The 17,836-nt window shown below is 46.0% G+C and overlaps 1 protein-coding gene across 1 annotated transcript; it reads right to left on the bottom strand.

Annotated features, from left to right (window-relative positions):
• Window positions 1–3,634: 3,634 nt before the first annotated feature.
• LOC149330132 (uncharacterized) lies at window positions 3,635–14,558 on the bottom strand. Its single transcript, XM_089560791.1, has 4 exons — window positions 14,318–14,558; window positions 11,820–12,364; window positions 9,985–10,203; window positions 3,635–7,353 (listed from the first exon to the last, which is right to left on the bottom strand). Exons 2-4 carry the CDS (start codon window positions 12,354–12,356, stop codon window positions 6,652–6,654), a joined length of 1,458 nt encoding a protein of 485 aa, XP_089416917.1. The 5' UTR covers window positions 12,357–12,364; window positions 14,318–14,558; the 3' UTR covers window positions 3,635–6,651.
• Window positions 14,559–17,836: the final 3,278 nt, after the last annotated feature.

Below are 17,836 nucleotides of genomic sequence, written 5' to 3'. Positions count from 1 at the left end.
AAGATGGCGCCCTCCAGCAACACGCGCGCGCTCCCCGAACGTTCTACTGCAGAAAAGGTAAGCTGTTCATTATTTACTGCATTTGGCGTATTACTATTGTGCTCAGTACGCTTCTAGATCGCTAGGAATAATTTTCTGCTGTGCACAGCAGTTTCATGCGGCATGACTGCAGTTTCATGCGGCATGACTAAGTCCGGAATTCACCCATATCATATTTGATACAGTGGGCGTTGAGCTCCCTTTCTTGTCGTGGTTTTCTCGCTGTAGTCGCTCCTGCACCTTGTGTGAGCATGTGCTCTTGTACTGCCCTTGCTATGCGAATGGTATCTTGCAGTCTGCTCTCAGAGAGGTGGACCAGCAACTTGGCCATGCGGTTTCCTTACTTGTGTTCACAGTTCATGGATGCCAGCAAATGCACGGCGTGCCCTTTATCGCGTATTCTGCACACTGATTACAGCTTTTTGTTTCAGGTGGCGGTGTGAAGGACATCCTCGAGCGTTTAGCCCTTGATGACGATATCAGACTTCTTCGGGAACATTTAGCGAACTGTACAGTCTGGAAACCTTACTGACGCTTTCCAGGAACAGGGGCTCATCACAGATGAAATGCTAAGGATACTAGTAGAACAAAAAAACTTGTATAATACGCAGAAGTACAGAAAACCAGTGAACACAAGTGTCTGTGAAGTCGAGCAGGACATTGGCATGTACCTGCAAATGGACCTCGTCCAAATTCCAAACGTGAAATGCTACTGGGAACAAGGCACTTGCCAGTTGCAGACACAATGTCAAGAAATCGCTTCCTAAAATTGATGGCATGCATGCATGTTGTAGACAACCAGACAGTTCCCGAAGATGAAAAGAAAGACTAAGTACGGAAGCTCCGACCTTGGATTGCGACTCTGCAGCGGAATCTTGACAACACTGAAGAAGAAGAGTACAATGCAGTTGATGAAACGATGATGCCCTTTATAGGTAGGAGTTCTCTAGAGCAATATATGCCCAACAACCAGTACCATGGGGCTTCAAGCTGTGGGGCCATGCTGGGGCAACTGGTATTCTTTATCACTTTGATGTGTACCAAGGAGAGTAACGCTAACTACACATCAGGGCTAGGTGGTGATACCGTCCTGGATATGTGCTACCTTCTGGTGAAGGCTTCAAGGTAGCTGCAGACAATTTGTTCTTTGGAACTCATTGAAGAGCTTACTCGCCGTGGAATTCAATACGTTAGTACTCAGCACCAAAACCAGCTCAAAGATTGTTCCTTCGTAGATGGAAAAGCCCCGAAGCCACTTGGACAAGGTTCTCACGATTATCATGTTGCCAACGATGCAAGCCTTTCTGTTGTACGCTGGTTCGACAAAAAAGCGGTGACATTAGTCTCTAACTTTGTGTCGTTGGAGCTTGTAGAGAAGGTAGAGATATGACTGCAAGGCCAAAGTTCACACAGATGTACTGCAACCAGCTATTGTCACGGTATTCAACAGTTTCATGGGTGGTGTAGATCAGCACAAATACCAGGTAGCTATACACAAGAACATCAGATCCAGGCAGTGGCACATTGTATCACACCTCGTTTATCTGTGTGGTAAACACTCTGAACATCCACAGGCGCCAGTGTGGACAGCTCAGAACAAAAGCGATGAAACGGCGAGCATTCATTGCAGAGCTGTCAGACTCTTTTGATGCTCTGTGGAAAGAAGAGAAAAGACAACATCTAGCCTGCCATCATCAGTCCCAAAGAAAAGGAAAATGGCCACAAAGCGGCCCCAAAATGAAGCCAGAAAAGATGGTGTTGGCCATTTGCCTCTTGTAGCTAACAAGAGGCTGTGCTATAGGCAATTTTCACCAAGTATGAACACGTTCAGTTCTGTTATTTGTTTGAAATGCTAGGAAATTGTTTTTATGAGTATCACTAGCCATGAACATCTGGCTTGATGCACCTTCCTTTCACTGTATCAAATATCATACAGACTGCAGTTGTGTTACGCTTACACATTTTTGTATTATTTTGGCGTGAGTGGATCCGTATGGATCAAGTAAATAAACATTATCTCATTTTTTCATCATGTGTTTCTGTGTGCAGGCTTTCCAGGGCATTTGGTAGTGTTAGATAAGACAGGGTTGAAACAAAGCATTGCTTTGCAGGGAAGCACATAATTAGTGCAAGATCAGGGGGACGCCACACTAAGTGCATATAGTTCGAGCTCAAGCCATTCCAGCGATCAGCGATGGAAGATCAGCTTCAATTCTACTTCGTCTTCGAAAGAAGAGTTAAATTATTGATAATGGGCACCTTCAATCTCCATTCTACAGTCAAAGAGCTGAGAAAAGAAGTAACACTACAGGCAGTGCTGTGGCCAATGAAAGTTCGAAATGAGTTCTGCAAAAACTAAAAAGTCTACCCTCACTTTGTATCCTCACACAGCCGTGCCCATTACAGCTGGCATGCCATCTTGCTAAGGCCAAACCCAGCAAGCCATAGGTATTCAGAAACTGCAAATGCTACATGTATTCCCCTTGCAGGATGAACGGCAGTTTTTTAAAATAAAATTGTCTTAAAAGAAATGTATCATTCCTTTCCAAGCATACAGCCAAACACCAATGGAAAACAAACTAAAGTAAATTTCGATGTGTTCCAGAGCAATTTAACAGACTGTGCTCCCTAAAATCTACTCTACCTGGTCTCTATGCACTAACCTAACAAGATATTGAATACAGAAACTTCACCAAAACCAGGGTCTTGTTCCGAGAACAATGTAAATGCTTAGTGGCCGTGACACCTCTGCGTATATATTTTTCCCCACTTGAACGCTGACAAGTTTTATATCAGCAGTTGATTGGTTGAGGCTTGTTAATTGCAAACTTTTCTGCAAAACAGGAGCACGAAAGCGCAATAAATCAGTAGTGTTTATGAGTGCCATTATTTGGGGGTTATATTGAATAATAGCAAATTACACACAACTAGGTCTTTCAACAACACGGCCTGATGACCCTCACCCAGTCATAGCCTATTTACCTAAATCGTTGCGCTTTGCATCAAGTTCTTCAAGAGTACCATGAACTTTGGATTTTATGGGTTTTAATGTCCTAAAGCTTAGGCTATAAGGGACGCCGTAGTGAAGGGCTCTGGAAATTTCGACCACCTGGGGTTCTTTAACGTGCACTGACATCACACAGTAAACGGGCCTCTAGAATTTCACCTCAATCGAAATGCGACCGCCACGGCCGGGATCAAACTCGTGTCTTTCAGGTCAGCAGCCAAACACCATAACCACTGAGGCACCGCTACGAAGAGTACCATGAAAGGCAAACTTCTTTCGATAGCCAGCTCGTCGGCTAAAACACACGAAAAGTGTGTTTCTGCTAATACGCTGCAAAAGGACGAAGTCTTCTAAACATATAAACAAAATGCTTGGTAGTCAAGTTTAGAGGCTACTTAGAAACTTTTCCTCCAACGTTAACAAAGCAACCAATGATAATGGCAAGTTATGCAGTCTCGGGATAAAAAATTTGTTACACTTCACCACAAATGTTATCGCAGCACAAAACTATAATGTGAACAGAAGGCAGTGCTCAGAGCCTCAGACAGGAATGAATCAGCGGGTACAGATGAAAACACAAACACACTATCAATGACAAGGCAATTTATTGTCTGAGAAAGTAATAATTTGACCTAACCACAATGCCCATCTTCTATATTAGTGGTAGGTGCTCGTAATTACAGTGATTCTGAAGAGCTAGCGTGTTCACGGCACAGGAAGTGGGGAACAACATGCATTATAAAGGCATTGAAAATTCATGTGCGACAAAACAAACACAGGTGACGGTCCGAACATCTTTTAACGGTGCTCTATAGATACGCTGGAAAACACAGCCGTCAGGTTGCTTAGCAACCATAAACCTCATGAGCCATTAATCAAGTCTGACGCTTTGTTGAGCACTGCAATAAATCTTGCTCACCACAAAAGAAAACTTGACCAAAAGGCCCAGCACATAGCAGCATCTTACAGCATAGCATCATCACCACATACAACTCATAGGTGAACTGTATGCTCTCATCACGATTTCCGGCTTAGTCACTGCCCAGTATTTGCGGCCCATTATAAACAATAAGCCTGGTCCATTTCTTTCGTCATTAAAGATGTACCAGGCAGGACATGCATGCTACAGAAAATCTTCACTAAGCTTCAATACATGGGAACAAGACAACACATGCGCTAAATAGAGATATATAAATATGCAGCATTAAAAGTAGTACAAAAATATGACGCTTCAGCACTATGATTCGCACTGAAAGGACCCTACACCGTCTGTAAAAGACAGTCCCGTTTCTTTCACTGCGCAGTTCAGCATTCCCAGAATTACAAAGTAAATAAAGCCATTACAGCCTAGTACAGGTAAAGCTTGCTACAATTAGCCAGTCAATCATCACTTTTCTGAAACTGTTTTTCTCGCCCACTTGAGTGACACTGCACTTGTGAGAACACTCCTCTCAAACATCATTGGAAAGTCAACAGTCACAGATTCGAAGGTACTGCCACTTGTGAGAACACTACAGATTCGAAGGTACAACAAATATAACCCTCATGACTAATGTCAAGGAGAATGCAGGGGGACTGAAACAATCGGAGGAAAGAACATGACAGGTGTGGCAATGAGCCCCTCCGAGCTGAAATTATGTCTCTCCTCAAGTTCTCGAAATACCTCACACCCCTGCCACGCAGGTACTTTGAAAGGCTACTTAGTCGAGGGCTTGCGAGATTCTCTTGATTAATTACTCTTGAAATGAAGTAAGCTGTTTTGGACACACTGTACAGCATTCATGCTCTCTTCAGGAAACTAGTGTTAGTCAGTTCGGAAGCTTTCAAAATGCCCTTGTGACACGGATATTTTCATTTTGGCGGCGGACGTACAAGACCCAAGAACAAGAAAAACTTATCAATGCACAACTGTGTTGCCAACATATAAAATATCAATGTCATTCACGCCTCACCACCTATGTTCTCACGACGCATATACCGTATTTACTCGCATAATAGGCGCACTTTTTTTTTCCAGAAAATCCGGCTCAAAGTTCGGGGTGCGCCTATTACGCGGGGCAAAATTTCCGGAAATTTTTCGACTCGCAAAATTGAACATACCGCATAAACGCACTCGTGTACGGGCCGCAACCCGTTTTCCCGAAGAAAATATTTTAAAAAAAAAAACGTAAGGGCCGCACCGAAACTTTCCACGACCCACGCGGGCATAGAGTTTCTTACTATTACCTAGACGGAAAGCTGGCAAGCCGTCTATGGGAGTTTGCATGGCGACCCCTCGAGACCACTTCAGCCACCATGAGCGCTCAAAGCATCATGGGGCGGTGAGCTACTTGTTGCGGAACTGTAACTTTTGGCCAAAAAATAATAAAAAAATCAAGCTGTTTGATAGCTACAAACGTCCTAACATTCAATATCTTGTCTAATGATTGCAACAAACGAGCAGAAAAGCATTTAAGTGCAAAGTTTGCCTAAAATAAGACATGACTAGCTTTCCTATTGGCCAAGTGATGAACACTAAAAAAACTAATATTTCGTAATTAACAGGCGCACTTTTAAAAGTAAATATGTTTTCAAAAAAAAATGTTGTTGTTTAGATACTTTAAGAGGTTTTTTAATGGCATTTCGGAAGAGTAAAACCTTTTATTGGCGTCGTGTGTCGTCGCGTCTTCACTACTATGGCAGAAACATCCCTAAATGCTCGACAGCAGATTCGGCCACAAGAGCTTCAATTCATTCGATGAATCCTAACCATCTGCACAACATAAAATGCGGCTGAACAACATAGATAGGTTAGACTTGAAAATACCCGACAACATAACCAAAACTTAGTATGCACCAGACTAACTAATGTAAACCTAGTTCAACACATCTATACCAGGGAGACACTACACAAACAGTCCTAAACAAACGCTACCTCGAAGCACAAAAATTTTTCACGGGCGATTCTGCTACAGGAACGCAGTGTTAACACTGTCATCCTTATAAATGGCAGCTACCCGCAAATAAAACAAACTCATGCAAAAGCTATACATAGCGCATACTTCACTACATGTAAATAAATGCAACACTATAGTAAGCGCAGATAAATATACTCCATCTTAATCCCACTGTCCCAGGGAGACAACTTGCATTAAATCAGCGTACAAAACTCTTCTAGCGACGCAAGCTCTCCACTGGACATTTTTTAGCAAAACCACAGCCTTAGCACTCACTACAAGTTGTGAACAGCGGCTGATAGTATGTGGAAGTTCATAAATGTGCAAAACAAAGTATCTTCCCATGGATGCTAACGTTCAGTGCAGCTTCATAAGTTGCTGTAGTGCCTAAGCAACCAGTAAACCATAAATGCTGAGCCCTAGACCTTGCTGTGAAGCAGACCAGCACGATGACAGTCAGTGTCTTGCTGTTGCACCTGTACCAGTTGCACCTGCACTTATTACAGGTGCAACTCACCTGCATGCAGTGTGAAACTGCACCAAGTTGCATGGAGTGTGAAGCAGATTAGAATGTCAGCATCCAGATAGCAGAGACTGGACGCTCAGCCGCACTACACAAAGCTGCTGGACGAAAGAACACCTCCAGGCCACAACAACACTGACATTAAATCACCTTGCACGCTTCAGCGGAGCAACTGCCTTATTCCAGAACTCTTTCTGCGTCTCGTCGACCCGCGGAAATTCCGCAGCACAGGTTGTGCACTGGCTCCACTCCAGGGTCACCCAGGGCATGTAGTTTTGAAAGAAGAGTCGCAAGTCGTAGCTGTCCGTGGCGGCATACTGCAGTGCCGGCAGCGCCTTCACGAGGTACCGCACGTCGTTACCGGTCAGCACCAGCGCCGGAAGCGGTTGCCTGGTGCCCAGGGTCAGCCGCTCCAGCCGAGGCAGCGACCCGAGCGAGCACCGGATCACGAACGACGTGCACAGGAGGTCTCCGTCGAGCCGAAGCGTCACCAGCCGCCTCGTCGCACCCAGCAGCATCTCCATGGTGCGGATTGAGATGTCCGAGCCGACCCGGAGCTTGACGAGGCCGGCGAATGATCCCGGTGGAATCTCTTCGACATCGTCGTCGACGGAGCACTCGGCGAGCGACAGGCTCTGCAGATTCGGCCAGTTCTGCGCGACTGCGAGGAGGCTGATGTTCTTGATGAATTTGAGTGACAGGTGCTTGAGTTGGAGCCGCTTTAGCGTGTCCTCCACGAGGCCCCGGAATGAACACAATGTGCCCTGGGCTATGAACATCAGTGAAACCTCGGTGAGCTGCTCAAAGATGCCGATTGCAGCAATGGTTTGGCTGTGGGTCGTAGTCACCTGGGTTAAAGAAAAAGACGTTATGGAGTTCAGGCCTCAATACATTGAGGAAGACAAATTTTGACGATGCCATCTTTGCAGGAAAAACAAATGGCCGTGGTTCAACATGGCTTGAACCTATAGCTATACGAGCGAACACACTGTCAAGCATTGTCTCCAAAATCAAATGCCAAGGTCAAAGGTCAAGGTCAGGTACCCAATGGTCATAGTCATATGATCACGTGGTCATACCACCATAGCTTGGGCCATACCACCACAGTTAAGTTTGGTCGAACCTTGACAGGCACTGAAGGTCATTGTCAATGTGTTAGTGCACTTTAGGTGCAATAATTCTTTTGTATTGTAATCTTTCTCGATTGCTACTTTGCAGAGCTGCATTGTATTGCAAATCACTTTGTACGTGCTCGTACGAGTGATTGTGAAATCCTCTGTACCGTCTCACTGCTGTATAAACTTTGTTTTGTTTGTGAACCTTTGGCTCCGAACCCCATTCTCTGCCTTGCGACCAGCAAAAGCTGGACACCAAATGACCACTCCCCTAGTCACTTGGCAGCCGGTCTCTGGCTCAGCTTGTGAAGCTGAGTAGAGGACATTTCCTTGAGACCAAGACCGCTACTTCGAAACGCCCTAAGGGCGTCTGGGAGCGCACAATGCAAGTACGCTAAGTCGTGACAATCTCTACCACCAGACATTTTCTGCGAGCAAACTGAAGTGCTTGAAAATTTTTTTTCCACACGGATCCCTGAGGCCCTACTACACTACTATCTTTCTAACAGTGATCACAAAGTCCTTTTCAATCATGACATCAGTTTGAACCAAGTGGCAGGTAAACTTTAGTTTCAGTTCTTAGCTCATTCTTCAATACTGCGCCGTCTTCATCACTGCCAGCATCCATGAAAGCCGTCCCAGCGCACACTGTAACAAAAAAATGGCTGAGGGCTAGCTAAGGTTAAGCCTAGTCAGATGCGAAGCATATTGATGGCTAGGCTTGGTAATACATGGCTTTCCTTGGTTGAATACTTGGTCATTTTAATACAACCACTAGAAGCCTTCGTCGTGGGGGAAGACAACGGCATGGCTACAGCGGAACGCCGACTAACCCCGAGACGCGCGTTGGGTGAGCGCCTGGATTGCCACGGAAGCCGCGTCTGCCTGCCCGGTGGAGCGAGCGTTTCACCTACACCGAGTGTGAACGCGCGTTCGAAATGTGCGGGAATGCCGCTCGAGGACATTCCGGCGTCTGTGCGATGGCATCGTTCTCCCTCTCTCAGCGCGTGACGGCGATCTGTCGTGACGTCATCGTGTCACGTGGTTGGTCGCGTACAGCTCCGAGTGACGGCGCGAGGTGGGGGACCTGTTTCTCATCTGTCATGACGTCGTCATGTCACGTGGTGTGACGTCATCGTGTCACGTGGTGTGACGTCATCGTGTCACGTGGTTGGACGCGTACAGCCACGGTGACGGCATGGGGCATAGCTCTAGCAATATGCTTCGCATAAAATTGTGAATACAAAGCCCCAGCCCCAATTCTTCACCATCGCTGCCCACCCATGCATGAGCCTCCTGCTTGAGCTGTCCACATATCATCAGTGGTTCCTGCCCAATCTGCCTTAGCTGCTCTGTATTCTCATGGTCTCTTCATCATCAGTAAATCACCTCTTCAAATGCAATTACGTTTTTAATGCTTCAGCCCTTCTTCACTCGTTCCTCAGATGCGGCACCGTTGGCTTCAGCATGGTCCTCAGCAAAGACCTTGGCATCGCCCCAAAATGGTGCGTTCCAATAACGGCACAACGTTTTTATGTTCCGATAGGAGCGCTGGCGACAGTGGCTTGTTCAGCAAACTTTGCAGCACACTAGGACACTGCCATAGTTAGCTGCGCTAGTGTATGTATGATAAGAAAGCTGGCAAGACTGCGTAAAGGGCATGGCACACTAGGCAATGCATATTGCACTACATCCACTCAAGCATCACATGGGAGCCTAGTAGTTTAGGCCAGAACATTATAAAAATTCTTTCTAACAAGAATTTTTTCCTGCCTGTTTTTTCATAACCATCATCATCAGCCTGACTACACCCACTGCAGGGCAAAGGCCTCTCCCACGTCTCTCCAATTAACCCTGTCCTTCTCCAGTTGCGGCCACCGTATTCCCGCAAATTTCTTAATCTCATCCGCCCACCTAAACTTTCTGCCGCCCCCTGCTACGCTTGCCTTCTCTTAGAATCCACTCCGTTACCCTTAAGGACCAGCAGTTATTTTGCCTTCGCATTACATGCCCTGCCCAAGCCCATTTCTTCCTCTTGATTTCGACTAGGATGTCATTAACCCGCGTTTGTTCCCTCACCCACCCCGCTTGCTTCCGATCTCTTAACGTTACACCTATCACATTTCTTTCCATAGCTCGCTGCATTGTCCTTAACTTAAGCTGAACCCTCTTTGTTAGCCTCCACGTTTCTGCCCCATAGGTGAGTACCGATAAGATACAGCTGTTGTATACTTTTTTTTGGGGGGATATTGGTAAACTGCCGCCAAAACGGGCAACAGAATCAATTTTCACTAAGAATAAGATTTGTTTAGATTAGCCCTCAGAATTGCTTTGATTATGTAACACAACAGTAGGTGAGCCCACCTCCAGACGCCGGAGACTGCGGAAGAACATGTTCGCCTGCACCATGTGGCCCGGCGTGATGTCCCAGACAACGCCAGTGGTGCCGTCAAGGCGCTCAACATCTGCACCCAGCACGAGGCTCCAGGTGGTCAGGAGCGAAGGCCGTGCCGCGAGGAGCATTCCAATGAGTGGATTGTTTGGGCTCAGGATCTCATGCATAGATGTCTGCAGTTCGCACAGCTGCCAGGCAAAAAAATAAAGGAGCATGAGAAGTCAGTTGGTTACTTCAGAAGGATGGATAGCTGGGTGAGTTTGTAATAATTCATCATGGGGGGTACAGCGCTAACAAGACGAAGGACGAAGGCAGCGCTCGTCTGTGTTGTCTCCTTGTTTCGCCCTTCGTCTTGTTGGTACTGCACCCCTCACAATGAATTGTTACTTCAGGTTTATTTAATGAGCCACCTATCGTCTATCATCTACCAAGCATCTACGGATATATCTATATGATGTATCGTTTATTGTCAACCTATCATCTATTATTTACAATTTATGATCAATAAATCTATTTATTTATAAATACTGCAATCCCAGGCAGGGTTTTAGCAGGCCAGAATACAACTTTATATATATTACATTGCTTGCCCGATAAAAAAAAAAAGGTTAAGCATGTTTTTAAAAAACTACGCACAGCAAGGAAAGAAAGTTTTCCAGCATGAAAAAAAACGACATAAGACGCGCACAAAGGACGGAGGTCAGGGCTCAGTAGTTAGGCACTAGGCTACCAAGCCAGAGGACGCAGGTTCAATCTCGGCTGTGGCAACTGCGTTTCGATGGAGGTAAAACACAGAAGGCACCCATGTGCCGTTCGACGTCACTGCATGTTAAAGATAAATTGTGGAGCCCTTCACTATGACGACCCTCATAGCCTGAGTTGTTTCAAGTCGTTAAAACCCCACATGAATGCGTACGTACGTGCACGCACACACAGAGGCTGAGGCAGAAGGCAAAAGAATTTAGATATGGTTCATAAACGCATAAACATGAACACAAGCGTGTTGGGACTTCATAGGCGCTAGAACAGCTTACGTTTATAGAGACTGAAAGGTTTTGCAAGGTCGCCTCAATCTTGGTCACCTGAAACACACTGCCTTTAGAAGCTAGTCATGGTTACACATATCCACATAATCCTATAAGAAAGCAGGTCCCAAACTTAATGCTAGGTTAGTAAGTGGAGTCTATCGTCCCAAAGTGACCTGTGGGCTATGAGAGAGATGGCTCTAGATTAGCTGAGACCATCTGGGGTTCTTTAACATGTGGTGAGACATCCCACAACACACAGGCGTTTTTGCATTTCTCCTCAACCGAAATGCAGCCGCCGCGGCCAAGATTCGATCCCGCAGCCTTGGGATCAATTGCCCGAAGCCACACAGCCACCAGGGTTGGTAAATCTTAATGGATTCTTTTCATGATTGTCAAGCCAGCTTCACCTCAATGCTATATGCCCGATTAATGGCAGAGCTGCGAATTTTTTTTTAGCAAAACTTAACAGCCATATTTCGTGCACTTTATGAAGCAGGTTATGTCAATATGGTTTTTAAAACAGCACAATGTTCGTTCATCTGTGAAGCAGTAGCATGCGTGTTCGGCACTTTACCCTCATTTTACTAACGACCACTGATACCCTTACAAGGGCAACCTGCAGCATGGGGAAGCCAACTTAATGAAGAAAGAAAAGGGTTCATTACATATTATATTACATTACATACATTGCATTTCATATTACATTACATATTACATATATCAGTAACGCAAACCCAGAAGAAGCATGCTTCATCTTCGAGCAGAGCAAAACTCACAAAGGGGCAATCGCCGAGCAACCCACAGATGGTGGCCGCACTCAGGAACAAGTTATGAGTTCCAAGCGCTGGCGCACTCCCGATGAGCCTCTTCAACTGCGGCGCGGCACCCCCAATGTCACCCCAATCTTCCTCGGGCATCTGCAATCTCATGTCATGGTGGAGAACGAGAACCTCGACCGAACGGAACCAGTCAACCAGGTCCCTGACGTAGTCCCGGTTGTGAACAATCACGAGTGTCCGGGCATCAAGCAGTACTTCACGAGCAGCGGCACCAAGTAGCCTATCCGAGTCGAATGACGCGCAGCCGGCAAAGAGGGCAGCGGTCACCCGCCGTTCGGCGAGGAGGCCCACGTTCTCCACGAAGGTGTCTGCAGTGGTGGTGATGCGGAGGCGATCGGTATCGAGAGAGAGGCCCTTCGGAAGTTTTTCTGCGGACGGCTCCCACGGTTTGTCGAGCTTGAGAACAACATGGTCCTCAAACCCGCAGAGCTTGTCGGGGTCGCCGAGGTCCCGGATGATGTCTCTCGCGTTCATCGTAAAGCCTGCGAAGTACAATGACACCAACTGTTGCTGTAGATAAGTTTAAGGTGATCGTTCATACGATATGACAACCCCAAACAAGCTTTGCACAGCTATCTCATTATAATGTATTTTTTCCTTCACTCTACGCAGCATAACAGAGCACCTTGTTGGAATGTTGCATGGAGGAATCTGACAGCCCCGCAGTTTCCATTTGGTGCACCTTACGTCAATCAAAACAAATTTTGACATGCACCTCTGAAGTGGCACTAATCACTTGTAGAAAAACCGCATTGTTGCACACACAAAAAGTACCACAAGCCAATCACAATAAAACAAGCAATAGTACAGGGCCAGAAAGGTTTGCTATTTGCCTGTTCAAAAGTAAACTTGAAAGCATTCTTTTTCCAGAGACTTTACAAAATACACTCGGCATATGTGTGAAGGCGAACTTAAGTGCACGTCAGACTCGTCACCCTAGAAGTCTTTGCACTACGGACTTTTGCCACCAAAGCCTATTACTTGGCAATGAATGTTGCATTGCTGAAGTATAACCGACTATGCACGCGGCCCGTGTTCACAGGATCCTGACAAGTTCATTAACAAGGAAAGTCAGTGCAACAACAAAATGAGCTAGCTTGTTGAACGCTAAGCAGCAAACCTACAAGCCCTATCAAGACAGGCATTCAAAAATAGTGAGAACTAAGGCTGAACTTATTTCCGGTTCCACAGATTGCACACTAAAGCTTCAAACTTTTCTCAGCATCCCTAGAACAGAAACTAAGGCTGCATGCCTTCCATGTTTCCACTGCTGTGGGATTCATACAGCGCCGGTTCCTCTTAGAATCACATTAGTCGCAGGATATTCATGCTTCCTGGCTGGTCATGGCTGGAAAGCATTGGCATGCTGTAAAAGAACACTCTTATTTGTATCTGCTTAATACAAAGCAAACGCAAAAACACCAGCACAGACAAAGATGTCTATAATGCAACATAATTGCACCATGGAGAACATACACTGCATCAAAAGCTTTGCATGGGGCAATTTTCACGGGTTATAATAAGCTCTTCAAGTGACAATAGTTAAAGTGTGCTTTTCAGGTTAAAAACTCAGCCATGAAAATGGCAGAGAGCTCTCTTAACCTGCCCCATGACCAGTTATTCTTCACCGATTCATTTGTGGAAGATAATTATACACCCCAGGTCAATGCAATTAATCCGGAGTCTTAAGCTAAAGTGTTTTGTAGCCCACAACAGTGCTTTAGTGCGTAAAGCACAATCAACCAACTGACTGATCAATCTGATCAAACTTCACTCTGCCTCAATGAATTGCTGTCTAAGCGGAAAGCTCACTGTCTCAATAATAGGCAAATCATCCCCATTGAGGCGGATTTCAAGACAGTTGTGCCTAGATCCAATGAACCTGTGCTGGATTCAATGCATGTACGGCTAATCTATACGGAACCAATAAGCGCATTTCAACGGCTTATTCGCCAGCGCGGCAAAGTGCCGGTCTCGGAAAAACCAAGACAAAACAAACAAGACAGCAAAAATAAAAGTCCACAAAGCAACGAAAGTAGAAGGCATGTGCTGATTCGGAAACAAAACACGGGATAGGCGCACTTTGAAAACAACAGGGTGTACGGAAGTAAAATACGAGTAGCCCTTGTGCAAGTAATTTGAAATCCACTCGCTTCAAAGCGTCAGTGTGTACACTGTCAGTCAAACAATGGTCACTTATCTCGCTTAGCTTAACGGTCAACTTGCTTCTTACTTTTTTTTATTTGTATGTACGCGCGCTTTTGAGCTACCAGGTGTGCTCCGTGGCGGTTGCCGTTAATGCCACGCGCACAAGTAAGCAATTCGGCGGCTTGGCCACATATGAAATACAAGCAGCAGTCAAGCACAGAAAAAGCTGTACGCTTGTAAAGCTAATTCGACAAGCAGCTCGCTCTTTCAGTGACGAGGTAACTTACAATTCCGTCCACGGGACAACGGCTCATTCGGGCGCCTTGAAAAACGGGCTACGGCACTTAGACGTAAGTCTTGCCGTCACGTTTTTGAACAGCAGCATGGCTTCTTCGTGTTATACTACGCGAGCTTAGCAGCGTTACTTTGTTAGAAATTCAAACGCACACCCCCTTGCTTCAACCCGAAAACCCGACGCGCACGGTCTGCCTAGGCCGCAACAACAGCGGCCGCGCAAACCATGAGGCAACAGGCTCTTGCTACGGATTGTTTTGGCTCGTATACATACGAAGCCAGTAAGAGAATGGTACCTGCATTTAGCTTCTTTCTCTTTCGTGCTTACAGTTCTGGCTACGGAAATGACTGTTTTGTTCAATAAAATAAATAAAATGTTCGCTTCTGTTGCTCTCAATTCCTGCTGATGCTAGCAGTTTATATAACACCATGCTCTCAATAATGGTACTAGCCAGTGCTAGCCGACTGGCAGTTCGCTTTAGGGCGCGAAATTCAGATAGTGATTCTGGACCCATACGATCGATACGCACCCCATCACTCCTCGTGCACGTTTATCCAGATCTTTACAACCCAAACTGTAAACACTGTGGCCAACGAGCCACCTACGATCACATCCTGTGGGACTGCAAAATAGAGCCACCTCCGGGTGATCTAGTTACCGCTCGTTCTCTCGAGCGGTGGGAGACCGTGCTGGCTAGCTCTAACCCCAGAACGCAAGTTTTGGCGGTGGAGAGGGCTGACAAAGTCGTCGAGGGCTGCGTACTCTCGACCACTTAACGCGACCTCTTACCGAGCTCTTTCCGGCGAATAAAATGTTTTACAATCAACCCACTTCAGTTTTCGTAATAATATGACTGTTTTCGATGGTATTTACGCACTTACAGCTTATGACGCGCCGCAGGCACAGATTAATAAGAGAACACGGATTTTTTTCTTTATTCACCATGTTACGACAGACGCTATTTAGCACAAAACAACAGTGTAAGTTTTCTTCTTTATTTTTCAGTCTGCTGCATTATTCGGCCTGTTTCCACACATCATTCTCCTCCTACCATCACACTACTTTCTTAACGGCAGCGAACTACGTCAAAGAGCCGTGATCTTATTCTTAAAGTCAGCATATGCCGCCCTGTAAAGAACACGTTTGCACGCATTCTGTATTCAACTGATAACTTTGCTTGAGCTAGTTCAAAATAACGCTGCTCGTTTTATCCTGTTTAACCGTACCGCAAGTGTAACAAGCACGAAAGCTAATCTTTCTTTGCCTCTTTTAGCATCCCGCCGGCAGACAATTTGTTTGAGCCTCTTTCATAAACTATATACCATCATCCCATGCTGCATGATGCCCTCATTTCGTCCCCCAGATACGTGTCAAACCGCATTGATCATCGTCACAAAGTTGGCATTGAAACGTGTAACACTGTAACTGCATTTCAGTCTTTCTTGTCTCGTACATCACGCGAATGGAACCGCCTTCCCGCAGATATCGTCGACATAAGTGATAACCAGCATTTTCGTTCTGCACTAGCTAACATTGTATAACAGGAATATGATAATACTTTGTTTTGTATCATGCATTGCATATCTGTTTATGTATCTTCATGTTTTGTAACCGCTCCCCTCTTTAATGCCTTTGGCCTTGAGGGTTCAATAAATGAAATGAAATGAAATGAAAGTAACGACTGAAACAACCTGCGTTAAGCTTGCACGGGCACGAACGACAAAATATATTTCAAAAACACGGCAACTAATTTGTTTACCTTCCAATGCTTTGCGTTTATGAGTTCGATGTTATTGCCTGGCTTCGCTCCTTTGCATAGTGTCACGACTATCGCTCGTCAACCGGCCGCCTGGCGCAAACCGTTGAGGCACAGGAGCTGCTTTACGCTTGCGAGAGCGTTGTATTTGTTGAGGTCGGTCAGCCCGTGCGTGGTGCACGTGTCGGTGCGTCAGTCATCCAAAGGAACTCAAGGGGTTGATGCGTTAAAACAAGTATTTACAGGCAGGGAAACACAAAAATAGGTAAAAACGAAGAGAGGAGTAGCAGAAACTATACATAACACGAAACGCGACAAGGAGGAGACAGACAATACAAAAACACACAAATCCAACTACAGAAAACAACAAGAAGGCATACAGTGCATGAAAGAAAGGAATATACAAAATGTTACAGCTAGGAAAAGGAGAAAGTCCGGCGGACAATTCACATACGGGGGCCGCGGCGATGACTCCGGTTCGGGTGGCTGTCGATGGGGCTATGATGGGGCGATGGCTCGACGGCAGCGGGCCTTGCGCGATGGAACGCGCGTACCTCGGCGCGGTAATTCGGCCCTCCACGCCCACAGGCACACCACCCCCAACCTCTTTAGTTGCCTGTCTCCTCCCGACTGTGTTCCCTAGATTCCCTACAACCCGGACAGGCCGGCAGAGAGCACACTTTCTCCCTTCCCCTCACATCGGGCATCGGAGCGCTTTTTTTTTTTTTTCAACGCGGTGACGACGGGGCAGAGACCCGCGCAGCTCCCTCGGAGCGCCGCGCGGGAGAGCAGGAGGGGACGCAAAAGCTTCCGTGACAGTCGTCGCTGAGTCGGCCAGGCATGCACTCTCCACTTTCAAAAAAAAAAAGAAAAAGAACAGCGTACCCCTACCACCATCCTTGGAACATTCCACGCTTCCTGGAACTCCATTGTCGGCTTCGTCCGCCGATGGCCGAGCCCCGAGAGATACCTTGACGGACCCCCAGCAACAGCCGTGCTACGTGCACCTGCTGCTGCGCTATTCGAACGCCGCCTATGCTCTCTCCTGACGAGACACGTTCCACTGGTCTGTGACATATAGTATGAATGTTTAGTAAGCACCTTGTATAGTATGAATGTTTAGTCTTACTCATTTTCGAAAAAGTCGGCATCATGAGATTGGGTGGAGGAGCAACGGAGACAGCCAGGCCTAATTCAATGCTCGCTGCTGTTTAGATGTATTACTGTAAACTTTGCCCCTCCCGTCTGAAATGTGTATGTGTATGTGTAGGATGAAATATTTAATTCCTGCGTTGCTCTATTACAGGGCGAAATCCACTGTGTCTGCGAAAAAACTTCTAAAATTACTACGTCATGCGCATGCTTTCACAATGCGTGTGTTAATGCGCTCATGCGATAACTTGAAAGTTGGCAAAAGCATGATCGTTCAGTAAAAGCTTTTGCAAAACTGTAGAAATTCGGATATCTAATGTGTACTGGCATACCTGTGACAAGCACGCGGTTTGTGTAAAATTATGTACTTATGCGAAGATGTGACCTATATGTAATCGAGAAAGGAGAACCACAGTTAGTAAAAAAATAATGGTTTATGCCAAAAGGCACTATTTACAAAAAGAAACAAGCGGTTCACAAGAAAGAAACAAGAAAAAAAAAAAAACTTCAGTAAAAAAGACTACACCATCATTTCAGCCTTTTTAACACGACGTGTTCATCTCAAACAGTGAGGCTGTGCTATTCCACCGGTTTCAGGCTGCA

This window comes from Amblyomma mixtum, chromosome 9 (assembly GCF_055824585.1).
Source record: "Amblyomma mixtum isolate Tamu chromosome 9, ASM5582458v1, whole genome shotgun sequence".
Taxonomy (NCBI): domain Eukaryota; kingdom Metazoa; phylum Arthropoda; class Arachnida; order Ixodida; family Ixodidae; genus Amblyomma; species Amblyomma mixtum.
Note: the sequence above shows the minus strand (reverse complement) of the source record. Positions and strands in the feature narration are given on the sequence as shown.

Excerpts from the sequence above, each read along its gene's own strand:
- LOC149330132 (XM_089560791.1), bottom strand. The coding sequence starts at position 12,356 with ATGAACGCGAGAGACATCATCCGGGACCTCGGCGACCCCGACAAGCTC. Across the intron at positions 10,204-11,819 it reads TGCTCGGCGATTGCCCCTTT|CTGTGCGAACTGCAGACATC; the intron begins GTGAGTTTTGCT and ends TTTGCCTGGCAG. Across the intron at positions 7,354-9,984 it reads GCAGTCTCCGGCGTCTGGAG|GTGACTACGACCCACAGCCA; the intron begins GTGGGCTCACCT and ends TCTTTAACCCAG.